Here is a 27,256-nt window from a genome sequence, read left to right as displayed (position 1 = left end):
AAAATATTGACTGCGTTTATCTATACAAAACCTCACTAATAACTTAGTTATGGTTTTTAACTCTCCATGAACCTGCAAAGTTGGTGACAAGTGATGAATGTTTAGCCAGATAATTACTCCTAATGGACATGCATGTAAATATTCTGTTGTAAACTTATTGATTTATGACTTGTATTTATGTGTAAACTTGTGATGAACCTTTTAGCATATGCTCATGTATTCTGAAAGATGTTTAAGTGCTGAGGACAAAGAGAAGACAGTTTGCTTGCACTCTCTCGTTATCCTGCTTTTCTTAGGTTCTGCTTGTCTCTTTTTTCTTAGGCCCCTTATCCCCCCTTTTCTTACAAGCTCTTTCCTCCCCTCTTTTTCTTAGAGAGCTTTCATAGGAAATTTTTTACAACTTAGATTATTTTACAACTTAGAAGTAAATGTCAAAGTGTCCCTTTTCCTTCCTGGGACTTCAACTAGCAGACTGAAAGAGCCATGCAATTCTTGTGGAGAGAGAACAGAGGCTACTTTAATCTCTTGCTGTTTTAGGATAAGGTGCTAAACAGTTCCTCAAAGGAACTCAGAGCAGGTAGGCTACTGAAGCAATGTGACTTAGAATTGAGATAGAAAGGCGTTTTACTATTATACAGCAACCCTAAACTTCTCGGAAGACCAAGTCTTACTCCCACTGACACTCTTCCCCGTCCGCTGACTCAAGAAGAACCAAGAACAAAAAAGAAGACCCCTGGGGCTGACCTCCAGCACACATACACACTCATACATTATAGTTTCCGTTCTGTATTGTTATAGGATTCCTGAGTGTGAGAACAAACGTCTTTGTGTCTGTATCTGTTTCTTGTGCTTTTTCTTTGGTTCTTTACTTTCTGTTTGTCTTATCCTATTCTGATTTGTTTTTGTATCTTATTATATTTTATTTCACTTTATTATCATTCCTCAGCTACCTTTTTACTTATTTTTGCTAATGAGAGACAGGAAGGGAGTGGATCTGTCTGGGAGGAGAGGTGGAGAGGAACTGGGAGGAGTATAGGGAGGAGAAAACACAGTCAGATTATACGAGAAATCTACTTTCAATAAAAGGAAAAAACAACAAAACTTGAGTTTTTTTTTAAATCTGTGGGAATGTATCTAATAAATGTAGTGTATGTGCACATCTGTGTAGCTGTATCTGTGATACCTGAGAATGACGTCCTGCTCTGCCACTCCTCACCTTGGTCCCTTAAGACAGGGTGGATCTGTCACTGAATCTGGAGCCAGTTCTCAGCAAGTCCCACAAATCTGTTTCTATCCTTGTCCTTCGTAGTACTGGCCACACTTGGCTTTTTATACAGATGGTGGGATTTGAACTCAGGTCCTCGTGATTATACAAGTGTTCTTACTGGCTAAGCCATCTCTCCAGCAACACAAGCTGCTGTATTTCATTGCTGGGAGCTGAGACTCTTTTGGAATCTGAAGGAAGGGCAGCTTTTAATAAAGATGAAGACAAGGCCTCAAAGGGGGCAGTGCGACTGAGGAGGCCTGTTTGGTCCTGTTTACCTGTCTCCCTAGCATCCAGTACGAACAGTACAAACAGTTGCTCAATAAATATTAGGCAAAAATTATTCAGCCTTCTCACCAAGCCACAGAGGCCAACTGTTCCCGCTTGTTTTGTTTGGCTGACACCAGACTTTGGAAATCTCCAGGAGCAGTAAAGTTAGTAAGAACTGGAAGACAACATGAACTTCTCCAAATTCAGAGGACCTGGCTTGCAGGGTCTCCTGTTCCTGTAGGTCCCACGTGGCGAGAGCAAGATGGCCTTGAAGGGACATTGCCAGAGTTCCAACCCTAGTCACTGCCCACCTCCGGGGACCTCAGAGCTTATCCATTCAGGACATGTGCTTCAAGTCTTTGGCATTCTATTCCGTGATTACAAAAGTTCTCCTTTGGTTTTGAAATACTCTTCAGTACTTGCCTGTGAAGAGTTCTTGTCTGAAGACAAGCTAGAAACCAAGATGTTTTCATTACTGAACAGCCCAAGAGGACTGGCTTAAGTGGCAGGTTCTCATCCACTGCCTGCCCTGTCATCTCCCTCTGGCCTTGCAGTGGAAGCACAGAGAGCCTCAAACTACCATCCCAAGGTGAGCCTTTGGCAGTGACTCTGGGACTCACTCTGCTCTTGACCATCATCTTCTCCAGATCCTTGCTGATGTCAGCAAACACTGGCCTCTTGTCTGGTTCCTGTTTCCAGCACTGCAGCATCAGGCGGTACCTGGAGGGAAGCAGAGGTGGGAGGTGAGGCCCTGGCAGGGTCAGCACACTGGCTCTAAGAGGGCTATGTCTCCCCTCTCTAGGCTGTTTCTAAACCATTTGCAACTCTGAGCTTCCAAGTTGGACCCAGAGGCAGGACACTGACACTGTGGTGCATCCCTCCGGTGGCCTCTCTCCATAGGGGTTGACTGTTCTCTCCTCATACCAACATGAGCATTCAATGTTTCGACCCTGCACCCACTCAGTAAGTGGCTAAGTAGAAAGCAAAGTCCTTAAAATGTGTAGAAAAGAGGAACTGATTGAAGACTCTTAGGGGTGGAAACAAATAGAATGTCTGGTTAGGATAACTTTCTGACTGGATTTGAGGGAACATCAAGCCTGGCTCTGTGATCCTATTCAAAGGTCCATGGCTGGAGATGTCCCAGCCTCTAGGAGAAAACTGCTGTTATTTTTATTTTGCTAAATACCATGCTGTCAAACTGCTTTCAAAATATTCATATTTATACCCAGAGACCCGGGCTCAGCCTTGGTTAGAGAAGCTTCTTCTGCTTCTTTATTTTATTGTTTTTAATGCGGTATTTTTTTTTTTTATGCAGTGATCAACAGAGACATGCATAACTGGTCAGAGCGCCAAGAATAAGAAACTCTGCTTAGGCTGGGTAGTGGTGGAGCACGCCTTTAATCTCAGCACTCCAGAGGCAGAGGCATCCGGATTTCTGAGTTCAAGGCCAGCCTGGTCTACAGAGTGAGTTCCAGGACAGCCAGGGCTACACAGAGAAACCCTGTCTCGAAAAACCAAAAACCAGAAAAAAAAACAACCTCTGCTTAGTTAGTACTTAGCCCTAAACAGGCCATATATAGCCATGTCCGCTCTCTCAGTCAAGGCCCAGGGAACAGCATGGATGAGGAGGCAGAATGGATGTAAGGTGCAGAGATTAGGGAGGAGTGCTGTGCAGTCTTCTGGACATGGCATGGGTGCTGCACTCACAAACTCACAGTGGCTCTGGTTCCTGTCGCATGACCAGTGATGTGCCACATTTCTGGGACAAACGGGGTAATCTCTAGGCCCCGTCCCTTGCTTATGGGCTACTGGAGTGAACAGTTGCTGTGGGAGGGAGAATCATTTTCCCTGAAGGCTGTGACCACTGAGAAGAGTCCCATGTTGCAGTGGATGGCCCCATACCCACGTACATATATATAGACAGCACTAATTGGTCTTAACGGGTTATCCCAAAGTAAGATATGAAATTGAAAGGGGACATGTGGCGAGGGTGTGGGGGAGCTGGAGGAGGGAAATGGGTAGGTGTGATTAGATTTCATTATGTAATTCTACGAAAAGCTCACGGATTTAAGAACTTAGAAACCAAGCTTATCTGGTTCTCAGTCTTATCTCTGTCCTGAAGCCCTGCTTCCCCAGAAGCTGGGCGTGGCCGAGGGTTCCAGAGCTGTGATGTCAGTGTTATGTTGGGTGGCTGACTGCCATCCCAGTGCTTGAGGCGGCATCTTCCCCACCCTGGCATGCCTAACCTTGCTCTCAGCTAGGCACTGATCATGGCACGAATGTACCAGTGTATCCAGTTATTGCCCTACCCACTTTAACCTGGTCGCTGGACCATCTGATTAGCTGTCTGGTATAAAGCACAGTGGCTTTGGGACTCTGGGACTCTTGGGCTGAGGCTGTCTTTGCCCTCTGCCCTGCTCTGTTCCCATGTCCCTTGCACACGTCCTCCCTCCCACACATTGTGCAGAAGGAGCCCCAGCATCTCTTTATCTCACGCCTGTTGATGGCTGTCTGGCCTCTGCCCTGTCACTCCCGTCACCAGCTTACTCAGGGTTGGTGGCACTGGGCTTCTTGGGAATGAGAAGAGAATGGACGGCTGTTTTACTTCCCATCCAGGGCTCAGAGTATGTGGGCCAGAGGCTGGCTGGCCAGGAAAAGCCCACTCACATTTCCTCACTGCAGTTGTCTGGCCGCTCCATCCTGTGGCCTGTCTTCAGAAGGTTGAAGAGTCGTTCAGGAGGAATTCCAGGGTAGGGGTTGCCTCCCAGGGTCACAATCTCCCATAGCAGCACTCCAAAAGACCATCTGTGGCGAGGAAGGGAAGCAGTAAGCAGCTTCCTGGCTTCTGGAGCCCCCCTTGATGGACCTTGGATATCTATGTCTATAACTGACCTAATCAGTTGCCAGCACCTAAATGGATCACACACAGGGATCTTAGCCTGACTCTGCTGCACAGGCAGGCGTGTGGCAGAGCTGGGATGCTCAAGTCCCAAGCTGCTACCACTGAAGCAACGACCTTAAAAGAGCCAGATCCTAGCAACAGAACTCAGGGTGAAATTTTCATAAAGTCTTTAGAAAATATACAGTAGTAAGAGAACACTATGGGGTAGGGATAAAAACATCAGGAAACATGTTATCATCTGGTGATAAAGTATGTATGTTCGAAATACACGAGAGAGCCGAAGGTAACCACAAGGGAGGGGCCCACTGTGATTCAAGGCTGTCTGTCTCCTGTTGGATTTTTCTTTGCATTTTCCAATTCTTCTAAATCAATTTGTTGTCATCAGAAAACTATTGTTTGGAATTGTTTAAGAACCCGATTCTCGTAGCTCTATTCAAGATCTGCACGTCTGCAAGATTGCAGAACATTTCTAAAGCAAGTATTTTGTCTTCAGAAAAACAAATCACATCTTGTCATCTGTCTGCAAGAGCAAGTGTGGACTCCCACCTTTAAGCAGTTTTGGATACACCAGTCCACAAACTCAGATAAGGCTACCTGCCGTGGAGTTCCCGAATCCCACCTGTAGGCAGAGAAACATCACAGGATGCCCTGCCTGACTCATATGCTTTCCGGCAGCCTTGGGAGAGGAGAGGAGGGGGTGTGGAAGAAGTAAGGGGCCAGAAGTGGGCTATGACTGCCCCATCCCCCATCCCACTCCTACACACACCACTGTGGTTGGCAGAATTGCTACCTGGGCCCAGCCATTTGCTGAATGAATACCTGCTGACCTCTTAGCCTGGGCTCATTGTGAGCGACTAACATTATAAACAGGTGCTCAGAACCAGCAGTGTCCCCTTGCAAAGCTGCAGAGACAAGGAAGGAATCATGGCCCAGCCTCCACACCCCAGGATAGCAACTTCCACACTTACACATCACTTTGAGTGGTATAGATGTGATCGAAGAGGGACTCAATTGCCATCCATTTGACAGGAATCCGGCCCTAGAGGTAGTAGAAGAAGGCATCAGAATGGCTCAAACCTCCATAACCAAGGTTGTCAGCTATGACCCTTGGGCTCTATAACCATGGTAGTCATACCCTTTAGCCTAGCTCTGGAGGGAAACATGGAATACTGTATGTCCCGGGGACAGACCAACTGTACACAATCTTGGAGGGGGCACAGCTCCAGCCTGAACCTTTGGCTTTGTTGAGATTCTACTGGGAGTCAAGAAAACTACCCACAGTCATAGAGGACAACCTTTCACACGCCACAGCCCTGCAAAGAACTAACCCAAGAAATCTACCTGTGGTAGGGTTGCCAGGGCTCTGAGGCACCCTGGGTGGGGCAGAACACTGCTCCCCAGTGCAGAGCCAAGAACTTGTTCTGCAAGGTAACTTTCCTGCTAGTATCCCAAGAGCACACGAATTTGGGAAACCCATACCCAATTTCCATCCTGTAAACTTTGTACGCCTCCAGCAAGGCTCATCTGAGAAACCTTGTGGGAAGAAAACATTTGTGCACCAAAGCTGGATTTTCCTTCCCTAGGGGTTCTTCCACCATCTCAGAATGAGCAACTCCTCCCCCACACCACAGCATTGCACTAGTATCTGTTCTAACAAATCCTCTTAACAACAGTATGAACAGCTCAATGAAGAGGTCTTAAGAATGTTATCATTTTAGAAGCACACACTCACGGTCATTTCTATTGGCTTGACTATGCTTCCTTGTGCTTATATCCTTTGTGATGTATGACTGTGCATCTCACAGTACTGTCTGTGTGCTTTTGGAGGCTGTCAAAGCCCCTGAAAACCATACCTGTACACTGTGAAAGCAGGCCTCCCTGGAAGATATGTGTGTGCATGAGCGTTCCTGTGCTTTTGTGTGTGTGTGTGTGTGTGTGTGTGTATGCAGGAAGTTCTCTCACATCCTCTGCAGAGTGGCAAGGCAGCCCCTTCTACTTCCTTTATGCAGTTCTGAGATCTGCTATCACCACAGAAACCCCAGAACAAACAAACACAGTGCCTGCAGCCTGTGGTAACACACAAGGACCTATGAGCCTCACAGCAAAGCCAAGGCAGACAAAGCTGGGTGCCTGCTGCCAGGGAAACCTCATCACCAGGACCCCCGTGCACTCCCATGAACAGTCCCTGCCTGTGTTGTCACATGGAAGCTTCAGGAGAACAGATGCCAGGTGACAAGGCAAGGCAGTGACCATGAAAACAAGATGTCGTCAGTGAATCAGATGTCCACATGTTGCTTGGACTTGTAGAAATTCTCAAGACCCCTGAGATACATCTGTGCACCCACTTTTACCCAGAGATCCCAGTGAGATTCCTATATAAAGCAACAAAACAGGAAGCATCATGTTCCCATTGATTCCATGTTACCCTCCTAGGAGCAAAAGAGCAGACACACAGTGAACAGAGGCCTTATTTTATGAAACTGAGAGGGACGGTGGAAAGGACTCTAGTTTTGTGGTATTGGGAGGCCTTAGAAAGTGACTAAAAGCACCAGGTACCCCAGGAAGATCATATACAAGGAAAGTCTGATTGGGGTCCTCGGGACCCAGGATGGGGATAGATTTCTCCTCCTCCAGTCATTCTCAGGGTGCCACCTCACCCTGTCTGCATAGCTGTGAGCCCTCCTAGAAACTCACTAGGACACTCAGGGCCAGGTACCTTGCTTTTCTTCACATAGGAATCTTCTTCATAAACGTCTCGGGATAGCCCAAAGTCGGAAATCTTCATCTTCCGTCCCTCAGCCACCAAGATGTTCCTGGCAGCTAAGTCCCGATGCACGAGCTGCAGAAAGGAAGCAGTTAGAACCCTCAGACCAGCCGCGGTAGGCAGGGGCTGGGCTGGGCACTAGGGGCAGCACAGCATCTGTGACTCTCACCTTCATTTCAGCCAAGTACTGCATACCCCTGGAGATCTGCCAGGCGAAGGAGATGAGGTCACCCATGGTCAGTACCCTTTCATCTGGGTGGTCCAGGGAGCTGGAATTGCGGCCGTCTCCACTGCTCACATAGGCAGGCCCGATCTTGCGGCTGTCACGGAGGAATCCCCGCAGGGAGCCGTACTTGGCATACTCCACGATGAGAAGAAGTGGCCCTGGGGACAGAGAGAGGCAGCACTGGACAAGGAGTCAGGTCCAGCCTCTGTCACCTCATGAGAAAGTGGGCAGGCACAGATCTACTCTGGCTCTAGAGAGCATAAAGTTATCACTCTGACCTACACTGACCTACACTGACCGTGGGGACATTAGCACCCTTCAAAGTACAGTAAGACCTTCCCCATGGTTCCTGAGAGGGTGAGCACTGTTCTCAGCCCCACCCTGTAAGCTACCATACCCTATACTAGGACTTAATACCTTTTCCCACTCTTGACCCTGTAGGTGGGAGAGGGAAAACAATGGAGGCAGGAAGGCCTGTGCAAATCTCACAGCTTAGACTTGATGCTAGCCTAGCTCAGCAACAGCCTATCTTACTGCTCACACACAGGCACACACATGTGCCAAACTCCTCTGCAAAAAAAAAAAACAAAAAAAAAAAACAAAACAGGGGAGGTATGAAAAGCTAACAGAAGGTGACCATGCACCTTCCCTGCAGGGCTGGGGTTGGGGGTTCCCTGTGGGAAACAGCACACTTGTTATTCTGTAGGTCCCCAAGATGCACTGTTCAGTCTCAGAGTTCCTTTTAACAGGAACTAACCATACAGACCTGTGCTCAGCAGGCCCAAGGAGTGCTACAAACACGAATCTCTGGAATACGAGACTGCTCAGCTAGTAGACACACATACACAGCAGACTAAGAGTGAAGCCAGAAGCCCAGCTTCCAGAAAGGAGAAGTAAGCAGAGTGGAAAAGGACAGCCAAGGGCAGAAGAGGGATCCCAGCGCAGTGTTGGCAGCTGTCTGCCTTCCCACCCTATCCTCTGGGTTAGCCTTACCATCCTGGCTGCAGGCCCCGTACAACTTGATGACATGTGGATGGTTGACTTGTTTCAGAAGGTTGAACTCAGACAGCAGGTCTCGTAATTCACTCTGGGAGGCGTTTTCTGAAACACAGCACACAGAAACTGTGTTTGCCATAGCACCTGGTGACCATGTTGAGTAGAGACGAACTACCATCCCCCTCACAGATTTACACGGAGACCCTCAGCATCCAGCTGCTTAAGGCTCCTCACAGTCCTCAGTGTGAGCCAACAGTGGCTTCATGGACCCCTGGGATAAGAGCCCATAGGTCAACTTCTTTGTCTCAGGGTTACTGCTTGTGTATACAGCAGCATGTCACTTTAGCTGCTGCCCTTAGCAGAGAGAAGCCTACAGAGAATCCCCCCTTTTTAGTCTCTCCAGAAGGAGAGAGGTCTTGACTATGTCTCCACACACTCACTCAGAGAGAAAGGTGTTGGAGAAAGGGGAGGACCCTACACTGAGGCCCGGATCTCTCATGCTCCAATCTGCCAGACACGAGCTTGGGGTTCTGTGGCCTATCTTAATGCTGTTGCTGTGTGCTTGAGCTTCTGCTAAGTTACTGTGGTCCTGCATGATGAGTGCACCGGAGTGAAAGCAGCACTAACATGGTATGCACACCACATATCAGGCCTGTATTTTCCCTGTAAGGTAGATGCCATCCTTCTTTTGGGTGCCTAAGTGGGTATGGCACACTGTGAAGATGACCAGAACCCACCAAAGTGATATATACACACGTCCTGAGGGCAGCCAGGGCTGGCTCTAGTGCTCACTAGGTACTTGAATACAGAGGTACACAAAAGTGTCAGACATGTAGCCAAGTTCTCTTTCTGGTTGGCTAGCCAGTAGTGACACACTTGCCTCTGGTCTGGGATGAAGGACAGACATAGCTGGGAGACAAGTCTAGGTAGACCAGGAATCTGAGGGTTTGAAGCTGGTTGAGGGTCTCAGGAAGTACTAGGCATATTCTTGTGCTATAGTCCCTGACCACTGTACTAGAACTCGGCTATACATCAGCCACAAAAGTTCTTCATCACCCGGTCTGGCTGCCACCGGGCCCTCAGTTTGCACAGCTGGAGACCTGACCACAGTGAAGGCTACCCACCCTGTACAGTCACAGCCCCTAGCCTGAGTCACACCTCTGTGTATGGGCACACTGAGAGCCAGAGTCAGGGCATGACTGGTCACAGGAACAGAGACAACTTGGGTTGCTGGGACGGTGGACAGTCTTTTACAGAGAGGGTCTCTTCGGTAGGATCCCAGTGACCTCTTGGATGAGAAGGATGAATGGGACAGGCTGGGTGCTGCTCACAATTACCATTTCTATCTCAGAGGGCTTTAAAGACATTTTAAACCCTGGCCTCTTTCCTGACATGGTGCAGAAGTGGTACCCAGCCATCCTCCACTAGAGCAAGGCCCTCACATGCCCTCTTCAGGAACACTGGCTATATGTCTATGGGGTACTCAGCTTGCAGCCACCAGAGCAGCAATGGTGGCTCTGCAAGGGTCTCACAGAAGAACGGCCACCCCCCCCCCACGCCCACCCCCCACCCCCAGAGATATAGCCTCTCCACAGGTACCTTTAAGCATTTTTACAGCTACTGTGGTATATCCTGCCCGGCCTTTCAGACGGAAGGCTGTGGCCTTGACGACTTTTCCAAACTCGCCTTCTCCCAGAGTTTTCCCAAGAACTAAGTTCTTCCGAGGAAATTCCCACTTTGGATCCTCCTATATTGAGGTGGAGACAGGGGCCATTAGCAGAGAAAGGAGGAAAGTTGGGCAAGAAGGCAAGGTCTTTAAATACTAACTCCTCCCTTGACAAGGCCAGTAGGCAGAGAACTGGTCATCTCCTTAACCACACCCACCAGTTCACAGCTCAATCACTGGGAACACCATGGTCAGGCCAGAGAGAAGTCTCCAGGGGACGGGCCTGGACTCAAGGCCTTGACTCACCCTGCCCCTACTGCACCAAGTAACACAGGGCCAGGTAGGCTGGCGTTCTTATCCTCAAAGGCCAGCTGGGTCCAAAGGTGTTTATGGCTGACTAGATAGCAGCCCTAGACCCAAGTTTTCTCTGACACCCCCACCCAGGAGCCCCTAAAGGACTGAATGGGCACCCACAGCTCAGGGCACTTCTGAGCCCAAAATTTCTCCACAGTGCAAACACTCAGAGCAACCTTCCCGTGAGCCTGCCTGTTAGGGAAACTCCCATCCGGAAGTGTGAGGCAGCTGCTCCTCTGGTGGCCCATCCCATGCACCCCTCTTTGCTACACCCCAGCTCCATGTTGCCTTCCCAGCATCCCACTCAAGTCCCTTCCATGTATCGGGCCTACTCATGGTCGCTCTGGATACATTTTTGGACTCTTGCCAGGCAAGTACCATCCAGCAAGATGACCACCCTATGGCACTGGCACCGCTGGATGTCTACCACCTCACTCGTCCTCACGGGTAGACCTCAGGTTTCCGTTTACAAGGCTCTTCAAGGCTTCCCCAACCACAAAGCTGGCCTAATAAGGACACACAGCTCCAGGCCAAAGGCCACACTCTGATTTATACACATACATAAGACGTGGCCTGTAGGGATAGCATCCTTTGAGTATACACACATTCTAGCAAGCTCCTGAGTGATCCTGCTATATTGTGAAGCCCCCTGAGTGTGAAGAAAGCACAGATATCACTAGTGTCACACCTCCACTGGAGCCATTGGAAACATGTCTGAGGCGGGTATCAGAGCATGTGAAAATGGTATGAACTTGCTCCTTTTAAGTTTTTTTTTTTAAAAAAACCCAATATCATTACTGTTTTGTTTGCTTGTTTCAGCCTAGTCTAGCCTTGAACTTGCGATCTTCTTGCCTGCTCTTGCCAAGTTCTGGGATTACAGGAATGGACCATAGTATCCAACTCTCCATGCTTTAGGTTAGAGAAATCAGGCTGAGGGGTTGAGTCACGGGGCTCATGTGGGTATAGCTTGAGGGCACCAGGCTAACTCTGGAGCACACGTGTGAGAGTGGTGTGTCTTTACCCTTGGGGACATTACATGGCCTTGCTATGCAGCCTCACTGTGCCATTTGGGTTACAGAGAGCTCTGGTGGCTTAGCTTAGAAGCCTGCTGTAGATCTAGCTACTGCCAGAAGAACCACACACCGGGAATCAGCACATGTAGGAAGGACTTCTTTGGCCCTGAGTGAGGGTTGGGTGACATTCACGTAGGCCCTGGGGAAGGCAAGACCTCCTAGCCACCTAGGGCTGCTTCATAGCCTGAAACACAGACTGCCCTGGGCCCATGGCCACTGGGTGTTCCTCTACCCAAACCTGTGGTTTACTCTGTTCATGACCCTTGTCTTGTCAAACTGTTCTAGCTGTTCCCAGAGCACCCTGGCTTTCCAATCCTAAATAGGTAAGAGCAGAGTGCTGAAGGGGCAGGCTTTACCTGAAGGTGAGGGCAGAAACAACATACAGCAAGCCCAGGGAAGACACAACCAAGACAGGGAGGCCTCAGTGGTAGTTTGGTTTTGAGCCGCACCCACGGAAAGGTATGTCTATCTCAAGAGTGGCTGGGGCTATCTTCTGTGCCCTCAGTGCCTTCCCCCTCCATGTTGGGGTACCTACCCTACATAATGCTGCTGCCCTGGACCTCTGGACCAACACTTCTTTATGATCCCCATACTCTATACCCCACTCCCATCCTACCTAGATTCTCAATAGACTAGGCTATTCAAATGCATGGGCCTCCTCTTCCACTGTTCCTACTCTGACATAAAACACATTCTGGGTATCAGTGCATGCATGCCTGTGTGTGTGTAGGGATTACTGGTCCTATCCCTTGGGGCTTCTGCTCATACCTCCCCTGCTAGGCGAGGCCACAGTCACTCTTGCTGGGACCTCAAGGCCTACATCTCAGATCCCAACCAGTCAGACAGCCTGCCTTCACAGCCCAGCTTCCCTCTAGAAGGCAAGGATGTCCTTGCTCTTGGGCCTATGCGATGGGAGATCTGCGTAATGCTGTATCCACCATCTGTGGGTACCCCGAGTAGTAAAGAAAGCCTCTGTGACCATGTATCCTCCAACACTGTCCACCTACCTCTTGGGGCCCCTTACCGGGATCTTGAAGGAGTCCACAGAGACCTGGTTCTCCATGGAATCCAGTGAGGGCCGGCGGGTGCCTGAGGAAGAATAGCTGATTGGGAAGCCCTGCGCTGGCCGGCAGAAGGTCATTTCTGCTGATGCAATGGGTGGCTTGTGCGCATGCTTGTGGTAGCGGTGGATGCAGAAGGTGGACAGCAGGACAGAGATGATGAAGGAGAAGAGGACAGCGGCTGTGATGACCGTGCGGCACAGATCGTCACACAATGGGCCTGTGGCAGGGCAGAGTGACAGGGACTGCACTGTGACCTTCTGAGATGTTACTGACTGGGTTCAGGGATCGCCGTACCACCTCTCCTAAACTACTGTTCACCCTCTTACAGAAGAAACAGTGGTATGGAGACTGCACATAATATCCCCGTCAGACAGCAGAGGCAGTATGCCAGCCACACCAGCTATATTGTTTTCCTGTTGCAAATGTCTGAACAGTCAGTATAAAAAGGTACGACAAAGGAAGGAAGGATCAGAGGCTTTGGACAAAGGGTCCTAGAGTGAGTCAAATACCAGGAGACTTCCATAGTGCCAGAGCCTGAGCAAGACTCTGTACAGGAGTCCTTGGAAAGACTGCTTCTCTGAGCATCCTTCATTGAGAACTGTGGACAGGAAATGCTTTAGAGGGACTCTGACCCCCATTCATAGTTTCAACAATGGTAACGAGCCCATAGGGAAGGAGGAGCCTCCCGGGGTCTGACTTTTCCCTTGGTGGACCTCACAAATGTTGCTCAGAACTCTCTCGAGGGCTTGGGGAGGTCCGGGAACCCCGTGCGAGGCATGCCTTACCCTGGCTGTCCTCAGGCTCGCAGAAGCACTTCTTCTCATCAGGAAAGCAGTTGCAGATGCCATAGCCGGCTTTAATCCCCTGGGGCTCCCCTCGCTCGTGCCCCCCAACAATGTCAGCACCTGAGGACATATGTGGTATATTCAGTCTCCTGGTGTGGCCTGACACCTCAGAGTCCTCGGACTGTGATTAGTCTTCCCAACTCGGGTTCAGTAGCTCAGGCCCAGTGAAGGCAATAGGCTCAGAAGCCCTTTTCACCTGGGCAGGGAGTTTAACACAATACCCCCTATACTGGCTATGGAAGTGTGTGTGGGGGGAACCAAGACTGTTCAGAGTCATTGCTGAGGTCCCAGAAGACATCACCCCATGGCTAGCCTCCAGTAAAGATGGAGGAAACAGATCAGAGGCAAGGTGGGTCCTGAACCAGCAGGCCAGGGACTGCAGCCTCACCAGTAAACCAAGGATAGATAGGCCAGGCTACAAAAGCCCAGTCTTGGGGGAACACAACAAGCATTCAAATGAGATGGTAGCAGGACCGGCTTGACCCATCTTGCTTGGTTGGTCCTACCATTACATCCTTTTCTTCTTTGGTGTTAAGACGAGACCATGGCCCTACATAAGCTAAGCTCGTGCACAGACATAAAGCAATACCCCCGTCCAGCCTGATGCATCCGACGGACACTTGTGGCTCCAGACTGTGTTCAGGTGGAGGATAGGGTTTCCAAGCTCTCCGCTGCTAGCTCCCTCACCTCTTGCCCTTCCCTGCACACTGATAAAATGCATCACCATGGGCCTAGCATGGGCTTACGGAGACAGTCCTGGGGGCAAATGTTGACATCCCGGCTCTCCACAGCATCACAGTGGCCATCGGGGCAGGTCCTGGTGCTGGGGGAGCAGGTGGAGAAGTTCCTGGTGATCCCTGTGAGGGAGCACACAGCAGGCTGTCATCCCACATGGGCACAGCCCACCAGGAGTCTGTCACGGTCCAACCCTGACTCTGCAGGGACAGGGAGACGAAGGGACAAGTGGAGCAATGGCACACAGACCTCAGACAGTGGCAAGGAATGGTGAGACAAGTGGTCCCTAAGGGCTGAAGTGCTGGGCAGTCCAGGACGGCAGATAGCCTTCCTTTAAGGAAGCCACTTAAAGGCAAGGACCTGTCAAAGCTATATTGCTAATAGGAGCCTTAGAGTGGGAGGGGCACCCAGTGAGGCAGACATATTTTCCGGCTGGGACTTTCTGGAAGAACCGCTCTGTCCCTTGTCTGTTGCAGCTCTGATATAGACCCTTCCAAACCCAGAGTGAATCCAACTGAGAAACCTCTAGTTTCAAGGTGGCACACACCCTGCCGTCTCTGCTGGCACTGGTTCCACAAGAGGGACAGGCTCAGAAGACAAGGATTAGGGAAGCTCATTGCAGGGACTAGCAGACCTTTTAGGACCTTAGTAAGTGGCTATCTTCACACCTGATGGCAGCCAGGACAGCCTCTCCCCCAGTCTCCCCCCTCAGCACCCCCCATGCCACCCCTGCCAGCTCCCAGGCCTACCTTTACCATCTCCCTGACGCCACTCGCATCTGCCAGTTGGAGAGCCCAGGCCCCCACACTCCTCACACTCAGGTCGCCTCTTGTTTACTGCACAGGACTTGGGGCAGCCCACTTCTTCAGCAATGGCTAGGAGTGACAGACAGGGCAAGGTCACTGGGGCTGGTGTGCGCCCAGTCTCTAGACCTCTCAAATTGACAGTGTCACAACAGTCCCATCGTCTCTGGGCTGAAACTCCACGGGTCTGGGGTAACCAGAGTATTGTATGAAAGGGTCTGAGGCACCAGAGGCCCTCCTTAGCCTCCTGTCTGCTGAGCCCATCTGGTGAGCAGGGAAGGACAAGAAGGATAGGAGGTGACCAGAGCAAAGGACACACAAGTGTTCCCTGTAAGTGTCCGTAAGGTCTCACCCCTCCATGGAGCCTGACACTTACATGTCCCCTCCACTGTGACGACTAAGGAAGCCTGGGTCTGCCTGCGGGTCTGCCGGTCAGTGGCTACCACCGTGTACTGAAGCTCGGTGCACTCAGGTCGCCGCAGGACCTCCGTGTCATTTACAAATAGGATTCCGGAGGTGTCCTCGGGTGATGTGACCACACTTAGGGCAGTGCAGTTGGTGCTGGAGGGCTGCAGCTTGTACTGGAGGGAGACACCGCTGAACTCCTGGCAGTTTTCCACACAGACTTTCCCGATCTGGAGGGGAAGAGAGGGAAGAGGAAGAGGACTGTACCAGCACACCTTAGCCGGATGGACTCTTGGGTAGACCAAGTTGTGGGATGCCCCTCAACTTAGCTTGAATGGAAGCCTCTCTCAATGTCTAGCGTTCTACAGTCTCCACGCCTACAACCCCACCTGCCTGGCCAGCCTTGCTTAAGGACATCAACTCACCAGACACCCACACCACTGGGAGTCAGTTGTGATGGCCATGATCCCTGTTGGAGGTCCCCTTAACTGTTAGAGTCCTGGATCTTAGCTGTGGGACTACAATGTTGTCATTGCACTTGAGGTCAAGAGACTTATTTAGAGGTTCTGGAAAGAGAGCCCTTCTGGGGATGCTTGGCTCTGGGGCCAGGCCCTGAGCTTTTACCTCACAGCCACTCCAGTGAGCTATGGTTACTAAGAGCTTCAGGAGTGGTCCTAGTTGTGGGGCCCTGTGTCCAAGGGTAAGAACAGACCTAGGAGGCAGCTTCTTAAGACCCAGAGCAGAGACAGGGGCTTCCCAAGCCACACGGACACCCTAACAATCCAGCCTCCTGGTTGCTTCATTTTCCTCTACAAAGAATGTTCATTTCTATCTTCTCAGGGGATCCTTAAAACTATCCAAGGTCCCTGGCCTCAATTTGGTCTTCAAAACTACGGAGACAGTAAGGAACCAGTCACTACAGGGCAATGGCTGGGGCTCCCGAGTCTGTTAAATGCAGGTGGATCTGCCTCTAACTCCTCCTCAGGCCCTTCGCTCTGTTATCCCCACTCCTGACCTGATGCTCACACCCTGGAGACAGGCCAAAGGCTCTATCTATCTACAGGTGGGCCCTTTGTGTGCTGGCGACAGGAGCGAGGATCTGGAGCCGACTTTAAAGAACTAGAAAGACCATAGGCACAAGAGGAGACAGCTCTAAACACACATTCTGAAGATGATCAATCTGTTACCTACTGTCAGTTAAGCCATACACAGGCAAACCACAAATGAACTAAAAGCAACAACAGACACAGGGAGTGCTTGAGAAGAAACAAGTTAGAACTGCAGCAAATGCTGTCACTGGTGGTTTAGGAGTGGGAGGGGCCACGTCCCCTCATTCCTCATCATTTTAATGAAGACCACCGCTCACTTTCCATTCTTTGTATTTTCATTTATTTTAGCAGTGCTGGGGATAGAACCTAGTGCTTGCGTGGACAGGTCTATACCACTGAACGACCACCCTGGTCTTTTACTTTCCATTTCAATTATCATTTTCCAAAAACAAATACGAACATGACCTTGTGATTTCTCTAGCACGTGAACTTCTAAACGCAGATGTGACCTCTGCCCTTTCCCACAAAGCACTACTGCCAACCACGGTCTGCTGCACGCTAAAGTTCCTCCCCAATAAAAACGTATTTTTGCACTGATGGAGACACCAGGGACCAGTGGCTCCTCTAACCACTTTTCCCACTGCAGGACCATCTTTCCAAGTACGAATACACAGGGTTACTTGGAAATGCTTTGGCAATAGTGCAAAAAATGTCTTAAATATACCAAGAAGTGAGATGGTGAAGTCAGACGGCTCGCTCCAGGAGCTGATGAGGGGCTAGGAGCCCCCCAGGGTGAAAAGATGTAAGCAGAGGCCCGAGGGTCCACCTTGGAGCCTACTATGGATCCACCTATGCTAACTCTGCAGTGGGTGGGCTAGGGAAGAGGTGCCACCCACCCATCGCCCTGCCTGCAGTCTTGGAACCCCCTAACCTCAAGTCATGCAATAGGCCACAGGCTCACCTGGGCATAACGGCGGGCCCTCCTATTCACTGGGTAGGAGTAGGTCCTGGGTAGGTTCAGGGTGACAGGCAGCACAGACACATTGAAATGAAGGTAGATGACACCTGGCCCAGGCCCCTGGAAGTCTGAGTCATTGACCAGGACCACTAACTGCAGGACTCGGCTCTCTGAGATTGAGAGGCTCCTGTTGAGAACCAGCTCTGTAGGTGGGCATACAAGGAGACAGAACAAGTTACTATCCCTATGACACATACTATACAGGCACACCCACATACAACCCTGCACACACCGTGACTACTGCATATGTTTCCAGATAATACGTCTGGTGGGCAGTCTTACAATAGTACTGGTGTTTAAAAGCTGGACATTCTACTCAGCTAGACCTTATGTGTCTGTGTGTGTACACACATGCACGTGTGCATGTGTTCCAGAGAGACAGTAAGTACATGTGGTATGTGTGTGTTGTGTTTATATATAGGGTATATTTATGTCCTGTGGTTTGATATGTACATAGAGTGTATGTATTTTTGTAGGTGTAATGTGTTATTTGGGTATGAACTATGTGAGTGGTGTGTTTAATTACTGATGGGTGTGTGTAAAATTAGCATATTTAAATGAGTTGTGTATAGGGTCTTTGGGTAGTATTAGTATACACAGACAGTGTGTGGCCTGCAATGGGTGTGCTTAGTGGGATATTTTGGTGTATATGGAATGTAGGTGGTTTTCATGCAGTGTGTGTGTGTGTGTGTGTGTGTGTGTGTGTGTGTGTATGTATAGTATGATGTGTACCAAGTGTCCTGAAGTTCTGGGAAGACATCACACTGTTGGCTTCTTACTGTAATTGTGCATGGTTGCCCGCACAGAGTTGTTGTTGGCTTGGACCATGGTCTCAATTGGTGAGTGCTCCACCCGGAACGTCTGCTGGGCCCAGGAGTCCCCTGAGAGGAGTGTGCTTGTGTACCGTCTCACCAGCTCCCCAGATGCTGGCACCACATCTGCATCAAACACCTGCAGAGTGGCCACCACAGTACCCTGTAGGTAGCAGAGAGTGCCAGTCAGCTCAGGCATAGTCAGAGGACCACATGTCCTAGCACAGCCCAGAATTATACCAAGTATGTGTTGTTAGAACCAGTCCTAGGGGCAGATGATCAGAATTGGATGTTTATCCCCAGGGCCTCAAGTAAGAGTTGTGAGCAAAGCCACAGGACCGCTGGGGTCACTCTAAGGTTGTATAATCAAGACACTTTCTTCCTTCCCCATACCTGCTTTCACTCCCTAGGAAGCCTGTACCTAGTTAGTTCCCCAGAGAAGCAACACCCTTCTTACTGAGCCTAGAAGCTGCAGAGTGGTCTGATGGCCAGCAGGTGGCAGTAGCATACCACTTAGGCTGGTCAAAGCAGCATGGGTAAGGACATCCTCTCATAGGGCACTCCTGTGACAAGTTGCCCAGCTTCCAGCAGAAGGGACTACTCTCCTTTTGCCAGGTCAGGTGAGCCAGAATGTTCTCCCCAACGCTCTCCCCTGGGGCCTTTGACCTGATTAGACACAATCTAAGCACCCCAGGTTCAGGTCTTCACAGTGAGAGTCCAGTTTACTGCTGCCTATCTGCCTGGCAGTCAGCCAAGCCGACAAGACACAAAGGATAAGTTGAGATGGATGGCTAGCAGAACAGGTAAACAGATCAAGTATAAACTACTGACGGGGACAAACACCAGACAGGCAAAGGACAAGACAGACAGACAATCAAATGCAACTGTGGACAAACCTCCTTCCGCTTAAACTCCACTACGGCACTGGCAGTGCCCACACCTCCGGAGAAGGTGGGCGCCGAGTCGTCCTCATCGTACACTGTCACCGGGAAGGACACAGTCACCTTCTCTTTGTTGGCACCCGTGCCTACTACTGTGCACTCAGCCTCCAGTGTATACTTCTCCCGAAGCTCCCGATCCAGCGCCCAGCGAGTGCTCACCTCCAGGCAGTCTGGGTCACAACGGAAGGGCAGACTGTCCCCTGTCACCAAACAGAAAGAAATTTCACATGACCACTGGGTAGGGGGTGAGGTGTGGTCTCCCTTCCTCATGGTCCTACCCAGAGCAGATGGCAGTGGCTATCTGCCTCTCTCTGGCTCTGTGGGGATGACACTCATTACCCCAAATGTAGGCTGTTTGAGGTTTGTGTCTCCTACATTTTGTGGCTGGAGCCTTCACTCATGCAGATGGGGAGACAAGTGTTGGCATGAGGTCAGGTCTCTGTCGTGGCCTGGAGGGGTGATGCCCAGGAGGGCAGAGGATAGGCAGAGAGCAACTCTAGCTACGATCTGGTTTACCAACAATGTCTGCCATTTTTAAAAATCACAGACGTGATATTTGCTCATTTCAGACAATGTGAGAAACATCCCAGTTTCATGACTTGAAAACAGATACTGGCCATCTGAAGCATGACGGACATTCCAACAGGTATTTCTGGATATGAGATTTGCATTCCTGCTGTATTCTTCCTGGCATTGTGACCTCTGAGATTGGTCTCTTGGAGCCTTCATTTCTTCTACAGCAAACAAGATGGCAAAGGGTAAAGGCTACTTGGGATAGCAGGGCTAGCTCCCCAGAAAGGTCTGCTGTGCTTCCTGATGCTAGCAGAACCATTGGAACTGGGTTCGACACCCCATCTATAGCTTAGAAGGATCCATCTGGGTCGTCTTACGAGCATTCCCAGGATGCTCCCTGATTCTCATGCCAACTCCAGCCTTGTGTCAGCCCACCCTCCCAATCAGAAGTCTGTCCTGGACCCTTCAGTCTCCCTAACTGCACTATAACTACCACCTACCTACCCTGACCCTAAACTGTACCCAACACAGGAGTCCAACTAAGCCTTTTTAGATGCAAGTGGAGACTTCTCACACTTGCCCCCTGACTTCCACAGTTCCCCATGCACTAAGGAAAGAAACCCTGAACTATTCCCTGACATAACCAGCCTGCCCCTGTTCGCCTCTGTCCTCCCAGTGGCTAACTGGATTCCAACCACAAACAGTCCCACTTGAGCACCCTCTGGGGTGAGAGCCATCTGGCACCAACCCACTTGGTTTAGCGGCTCCTGCCTCTCTGTTCTCTCAGCTTCTCTTTGCTCCTCACTCCTTCCAGAAACCATCCAGTTTCCTTGACACATTCATGGGTTCTATCAGACAGCTTGTTTACAGTTGACAGTTGTATCCTAACCTCCTTCAACAATATTTGGCTGGTGACTGGCATTCAAGAGATACTTCTGGAATACTAAACAGTGGCGAAAAGAACACATGGCTCACCCTAACGGCTTATAGCATTCTGTCTCCTGTGCAACAGGACAAAGGAATAGCCCCCTTGAAGTTGGAACTCACCTTCTAAGAGACTGTACTTCACACTGATGTTGGGACAAAGGAACTGCACAGGTAACATTCGGAACTGGTAGAAGGTACCCGGAGGCCTGTTCTCCCTGATGCGGAAGGACACATCTGTCTCTGGGATGCAGAGATCCTGGGCTTTGAAGGAGCTACAATTTGGGAAGGTGTCGTTGATGAAGGAGAAGTATACACGGGCACAGCTTGGCCAATGGCATTCTCCCTCTCTCTGGGCTGTAGACCCAAGGAAGACTTGGAGGAAGATGGTGAGCAAGGGGAAGCCACCATCTGTAGGAAGAGAAGAAGACAGCCCCTTTTCAGGTGAGGAATGAAGGAGAGGGGCAGGAATTCCCGGGTTCAGTGTGGTCCACAAGCCTCAGCAGATACCTCCTCATCTCCGCTGCCTGGTGCTGAGGCCTGGAAATCAGTAGCCCTTTTATCTGCTTCTTTTGTCTTTCCAGTTTCTGCTCAAATGGTCCCTACTGAAAGAAGTATCCAAGCCCTGCTTGGGGCTAAGGTTCCCAGGTCCCTCCAGGAAGGTGGCCTCATAGTGTAGGCTCCTGCAGGCTTCTGGGAGCTGGATTCCCCACCCTGCACCCCCCACCCACCAATCGAATGCTTTGCACAGACTTCATCAATACTCAGTGGAAGAATTTCCAGTTAAGTTCTACCACTGAGGCACCACAGTCCACTTTAGTGAGGTCTAGCCATTGGCGGAGGCAAGCATCTCCTTGGGCCTCCACCTTAGGCCTGGAAGGTGTCTACAGGGTTCAGTTTGTTTCTCCTTAGCCTGTACTACATTGACACGATGACCCCACCGTGGTTAATATTCTCTGAACAAACTGTCCAAATTGCTGTGTGCTTCTTCCCTGACTGGTCAAGGCAATGCTCAAACGTGAGTGGTGTAAGTCTTCGAGGAACTCCAGATTAACAGCACATTGCACCCTGATGTCCACCAAGGGACTTTCATCCTTGAGTTTCCTTCTATGGTTCAGGAGGGAGACAGAGGAAACGAAGGTATTTTAAAACCAAGGGACATTGCAGAATACTTCCTCCAGGAACTGTCTAGACTCGTGGTTCTCAATCTTCCTGATGGAGCGAACTTTAATACAGTTCCTCACGTTGTGGTGACTCCAATCATAAAATTATTTCCACAGATCCCGGGTGGCAGCTCTGCACCCAATCTCACAAAACCCGGCGGAAGTGGGGCTCCCAGGAGCTCTAACCCGAGCAGTATCTCAGGTAAAAAGGAATCACCCCTGATGTCCGCGGTTAGCGGTTTTAATCCTGTTGGCTGGCATCCAGACTTATACTACTCTGACCTTCAATGGGCCATTGACAAGGACATCAAATAGCTAGAGACTGACATTACTAATCTGAAGAAATCCCTTGTTTCGCTGTCTGAAGTGATCTCCAAAAATTGCAAAGGATTTTATTGGACCTGATTTACTCTTTTACAATAGAAAAGACTGTGTACAGCTCTTGACTGTATACAGCCCTTAAAGAAGAATGTTGCCTTTACATAGACAAAACAGAGATGGTTTAAGAGAGCATGAAAAAGGTCAGAGAGGGCCCTGAGAAAAGACAGAGAGAGAAAGAGAAAGATGAGAGCTGGTACAAGAATTGGTTTTCAGCCTCTCCATGGTTGTCAACCCTACTTCTACCCATCTTGGGACCATTAATTGGGTCATTTTTGCTTATTTCTTTTGGTTCCTGGGCCTTAAATAAGCTGACTAACTTTTTGAAACAACAGATAAATAATTTGGTAGCAAAACCTACTCAGATACATTGTCATAAGTTAGCTATGGACGACCACAAGACTCAAGATGAGGTTGTTAACTCTATCCAGGGTATTCTCAAAACCCATCTCCACCCAACCTAAAAGGGGGGGACTTCTGCCCCTAGACCAAGCAGAGAGGGGCCACCCAGAACCCCCTCTGACTGGCGATATGAATTCTTGCTTAGGCTTCGAGGCTAAGCACTGCAAGGGAATATAAATAAAAGTTAAAAATCTCTCTCTGGGTTCCCTGAGGGACAAGCTTGACTGCATAGGGGTTGATGTCAAAAGTATCCCCTCTCCAGGAAAAAGACATCAGGATGGATATGGCCCTCATACCTCACTGGACAACGACAGGGGGATGGGAGCCATTACAAGGTCCCCTTCAATTACTGGAGGTCAGGCCTCTATCCCCGCCTTCACAAGATTAGAATCACCACAACCCTTCTATACTTAGAGAAGGGAGGAGATGTCAGGGGCAGCCCTGCTTATACACTGTAGGCCTAAAATCAGCCATAGGCCTAAAATCAGCAATAGGCCTGACATACATGTATACTAACACCAAGTCTTGGGTCTCTGTGGAAAAACACTGAAACAGATGGCTGTAAGCTATTGTATACAGACAGCTTTTGTGGAAATGTACCAGCCTGAGTAGTCATAGACCTTGTAAATAGGTAGCCTTGGCGGATAGTACCAACTTAGATAAGGACAAGTGAATCATAAGGCAGAGTCATAGTGACCTGTCCCCTGAACCTTCACCCAGCTGATACCCTGTTCTGTAAGATATCTGTACTCCCCCTGAACACCTACGCTCTGGCATCATCCCCTTCCCCACATCCTGCCTTTTTGTGTTTATAACCCCTGTGTGAATAAGTAAAAATTACGATTTGATTTAAAAAAATTATTTCCCTGCTACTTCCTAACTCTAATATTGCTGCTGTTATGAATCATAATGTAAGTATCTGCTATGCATCCCATGAGGTCTCAATCTACAGGGTGAGAATCACTGATCTAGACTATGTTGGCAGGAACTGTCCATCTCGGGCACCCTCCCATCTTACTGTCCTGGCTACTGTGGTGCTTTGAATATACTTGGCCTAGGGAGTGTGGCACTATTAGGAGGTGTGGACTTGTTGGAGTAGGTGTGTCCTTGTCGGAGGAAGTGTGTCGCTGTGGGGTTGGGCTTTGAGACCCTCCTCCTAGATGCCTGAAAGCCAGTCTTTCTCCCATTTGCCTTCAGAACGAGAGGCATAACTCTCGGCTCCTTCTCCAGCACCATGTCTGCCTGGATGCTGCCATGCTTCCCACCATGGTGATAATGGACTAAACCTCAGAACCTGTAAGCAAGCCGGCCCCCAAATCAATGTTGTCTTTTATAAGAGTTCCCTTGGACATGGTGTCCCTTTACAGCAATGGGAGCTCTAACTCGGACACTGCTCCTGTCAGATAGGTCAGTTATTCTACCCTGCCTCCACTTGTGGACGGGAACTTAAGGATGTGTGAGGCCTCGCCCCAGAGGAGGTCCTGGGAGGTGTAACCTACCAGGTGCATTCCATTACCACCCCATGTTGCACAAGCCACTCAAATCTCCATTCTCCTCACCAGGGCTAATGTTCTAAGCTCCAGCTTTAGCTTTGGACTGCTCTCTAGGTTTCCTTCTGCTCTGCCTCCCTCCTGGACACCCCAGCCAGCCTGTTGCAGATGGGAAAACTTGATTCCTAGGACCTGCTACTCTTTGCAAGTTCCAGGTCATCAGCTAAATTACTGCCCCCCAGGGGGTGTTTCCCACCCCTCAGAATCTCTCTCACAACCTGTACACCCTCATCAACCCACTGAAAATAGACTCTGCCCCTCACTGAGAGAGTGCCAAGTCATTTGCATGGTTCTCCCTAGCTTCAGGAGGTAATTAGTATTTCCAAAGTCATTCGAGTCCCTCTTCAACTGGGCACAAAGCAGCTGCCTTTACCCTGTGCCTTACACCTTTGCCCACAAAGCTATCCCTAGTCTCAGACTGGCAGTCGAGATGAGGGTAGCTTAAGGGCTAGGCCAAGGTGGAGTGGGGATGGGGTGCCAGGCTGTTTTCTTACTGCGGATGCTGAGCTGTTCCCAGGAGCTGTGGTCCAGGCTCTGATTGAGGTAGAGAAGGCCAGTAGTCTCATTGATGCGGATCCAGTCATTCTCATGCAGCCGTGTGCGGTAGACGCCATAGAGATGCTGGCCCAGGCGGAAGCTCGGCACTTCTCCAGGGGCATCCCGTAGGGCATGGACATAGAGCAGAGGTGTGCCAGCTGGCTGGTCCACATACAGCCTCTCCCAGTAAGCATCCCTTGAGAAGTAGAGGCCCAGTGGGGCTGCGGGAGACATGAAGGTGTGAGTGGGGATGGGAGAAATAGTTTCTTCGTGGACAAAAACAAAAACAAAAGACAAAACAAAACTAAAATTTTAATCCTAGCAAGAATTTCTTACCTGTAGTTCAAAGAACATGAACGTTAGCTAAACATGACTGGCAATTGTGCCACATTAAAGCAAAGAAAGAAAGAGAAGTAGGAGGGAGAACATACAAAATAGTTGCAAAATGATTCTTTGCTATTCAAGAACAACATGCCCCAGGGTCACACATGACCCAGGAGTTCAATGATTGTTTCTCAGCACACCACCTGGACCAAGAGGAAGTTTTAAAGATATGAGACGCTGCCAGACTAGCAGGTCAGGCAGCAGTCCCCAGAAACAAAAGAGCACTGTATAAGAAAGCAACGGATCTTTATCAAAATATGCTCTTACATACAACCCAGCAAGTCTACTCCATTTACCCAGCAGAAATAAAACCACCAATCCGTCAAGTAACTGAATATTAAATGGTGAGTTACTCATGGCAACCAAGAGCTAGAAACAGATGTCCTTCAGTGGGTATTCAGGTAGGCAAACTGGCCATCTGTACCACCGAATCCTGCGGCAATGAAAAGGGATGGACCACTGGTACCCACGTTCACCTGGGTGGGTTTCACAGACATCCTGTCTAACTGAAGTAGTCAGGCACAACTGGATTCTCATTGAATTCCAAGTGATTAATCAGGGTGGGTATAGACAGTCTGGGAATGGCAAAAGGAGAGTTTGTGGTGATATAAACAGCACGTCTCCTGATGAGTCATGTGGGGCATAATCCACCTCCTAACACTGCACAGTTAAAATGCATGCTTTCTTAGTCAGGGTTTGTATTCCTGCACAAAACATCATGACCAAGAAGCAAGTTGGGGAGGAAAGGGTTTATTCAGCTTACACTTCCACACTGCTGTTCATCACCAAAGGAAGTCAGGACAGAAACTCACACAGAGCAGGAACCTGGAGACAGGAGCTGATGCAAAGGCCATGGAGGGATGCTGCTTACTGACTTGCTCAGCCTGCTTTCTTTAGAACCCAGGACTACTAGCCCAGGGATGTCACCATCCACAATGGGCTGGGCCCTCCCCTCTTGATCACTACTTGAGAAAATGCCTTACAGCTGGATCTCATGGAGGCATTTCCTCAAGGAAGGCTCCTTTCTCTGTGATAACTCCAGCTTGTGTCAAGTTGAAACACAAAACCAGCCAGTATACATCCCTTTCTCATCTGTGATGGCTGACCTTGGTTGTCAACTTGACTAAATTAACAACCAACACAGAGCTTAGTGATACCCCCACACACTGGGTTTGTCTGTTAGGGCATCTCCAGGGAGGATTAACTAAGGGGGCATCAATGTGCATCTGCCCTGATCGTGGGCTGCACTGTTCCATAGCCTGGGTACCCAGATGCCATTGATAGAACATAAGAGAGACAAAGACTCGCTCTCTGCCTTCTGCCCTCTGTGATGTGAACTGTCCCACTCCATTTTGTCTGCCCAGCCACAATGGACTGGGCCAAATATATTTATTTTTAAGTTGTTTCTATGCATTAGTTTGGTCACAGCCATGGATACTAACTAACACAAGGCAACACAAGTTTCACCTAAAAAGACGACGGACTAATCAGAGAGGGCTGTGGATGCTGGCCTAGGCCACAGCTCATTTTACTGTACTGCTGATTTTGTGTGTGTCCAAGAACTTTCAAAGCCTTGTGCATACTGTTGGTCAGAAAGTGAAATGCTGCAGCTGCTACAGAAAACATATGAGCGTCTCTTCAACTATTCAACACAGACTTCCCATAGGATCCAGAAGTTCCATTTCTCAGTATCGTCCCACACATCCATTCCATAGGGGTATTAATCGTTAACAGCCAAAGCGGGATGCAGCTCTGCTGCCCATGGATGGTGACACAGAAGATGGGATGGACATCACACACATCATTCAGCCTTGCTTTAAAAGGAAAGATACTGATACTGTACTGGTTAGATCTGTGTCAGTTTGAACACGCTATAGTCACCAGAGAGGAGACAACTTCGAGTGAGAAAGTAGTGCCTCCGTAAGATCAGGCGGTAGGCAAGATGTACAGCATCTTCTTAACTAGTGATTGACATGGAAGGGCTCAGCCCATTGCAGGTGCCATCCCTGGCCTGGTGGTCCTGGGTTCTAAAACAAAGCAGGATGAACAAGCTGTCAGGAGCAAACCAGTAAGCAGTGTCTCTTCTCAGCCTCTGCATCAGATGCTGTCTCCTGGTGGCACATGCCTTTAATCCCAGCACTTGGGTGGCAGAGGCAGGTGGATTTCTGAGTTTGAGGCCAGCCTGGTCTACAGAGTGAGTTCCAGGACAGCCAGGGCT

General features: G+C 49.6%; 1 protein-coding gene across 2 annotated transcripts in view; it reads right to left on the bottom strand.

The window, feature by feature from the left end:
- Ret (ret proto-oncogene) overlaps nucleotides 1-27,256 on the bottom strand; it is a 47,818-nt gene that overhangs the window by 9,106 nt on the left and 11,456 nt on the right. For both annotated transcript variants that reach the window (XM_028753465.1, XM_028753466.1), the window contains exons 2-18: nucleotides 24,612-24,875; nucleotides 20,748-21,035; nucleotides 19,143-19,387; nucleotides 18,214-18,409; nucleotides 17,378-17,577; nucleotides 15,339-15,597; nucleotides 14,909-15,034; nucleotides 14,171-14,281; nucleotides 13,365-13,484; nucleotides 12,540-12,796; nucleotides 10,022-10,169; nucleotides 8,420-8,527; nucleotides 7,370-7,584; nucleotides 7,153-7,275; nucleotides 5,405-5,475; nucleotides 4,202-4,339; nucleotides 2,155-2,254 (exon numbers count right to left, since the gene is read on the bottom strand). In XM_028753465.1, coding sequence (XP_028609298.1) covers nucleotides 2,155-2,254; nucleotides 4,202-4,339; nucleotides 5,405-5,475; nucleotides 7,153-7,275; nucleotides 7,370-7,584; nucleotides 8,420-8,527; nucleotides 10,022-10,169; nucleotides 12,540-12,796; nucleotides 13,365-13,484; nucleotides 14,171-14,281; nucleotides 14,909-15,034; nucleotides 15,339-15,597; nucleotides 17,378-17,577; nucleotides 18,214-18,409; nucleotides 19,143-19,387; nucleotides 20,748-21,035; nucleotides 24,612-24,875 — 2,969 coding nt within the window. The remainder of the gene's footprint in view (nucleotides 1-2,154; nucleotides 2,255-4,201; nucleotides 4,340-5,404; nucleotides 5,476-7,152; nucleotides 7,276-7,369; nucleotides 7,585-8,419; nucleotides 8,528-10,021; nucleotides 10,170-12,539; nucleotides 12,797-13,364; nucleotides 13,485-14,170; nucleotides 14,282-14,908; nucleotides 15,035-15,338; nucleotides 15,598-17,377; nucleotides 17,578-18,213; nucleotides 18,410-19,142; nucleotides 19,388-20,747; nucleotides 21,036-24,611; nucleotides 24,876-27,256) is intronic.

This window comes from Grammomys surdaster, unplaced genomic scaffold (genome assembly GCF_004785775.1).
Source record: "Grammomys surdaster isolate TR1022 unplaced genomic scaffold, NIH_TR_1.0 125950, whole genome shotgun sequence".
NCBI lineage: Eukaryota > Metazoa > Chordata > Mammalia > Rodentia > Muridae > Grammomys > Grammomys surdaster.
Note: the sequence above shows the minus strand (reverse complement) of the source record. Positions and strands in the feature narration are given on the sequence as shown.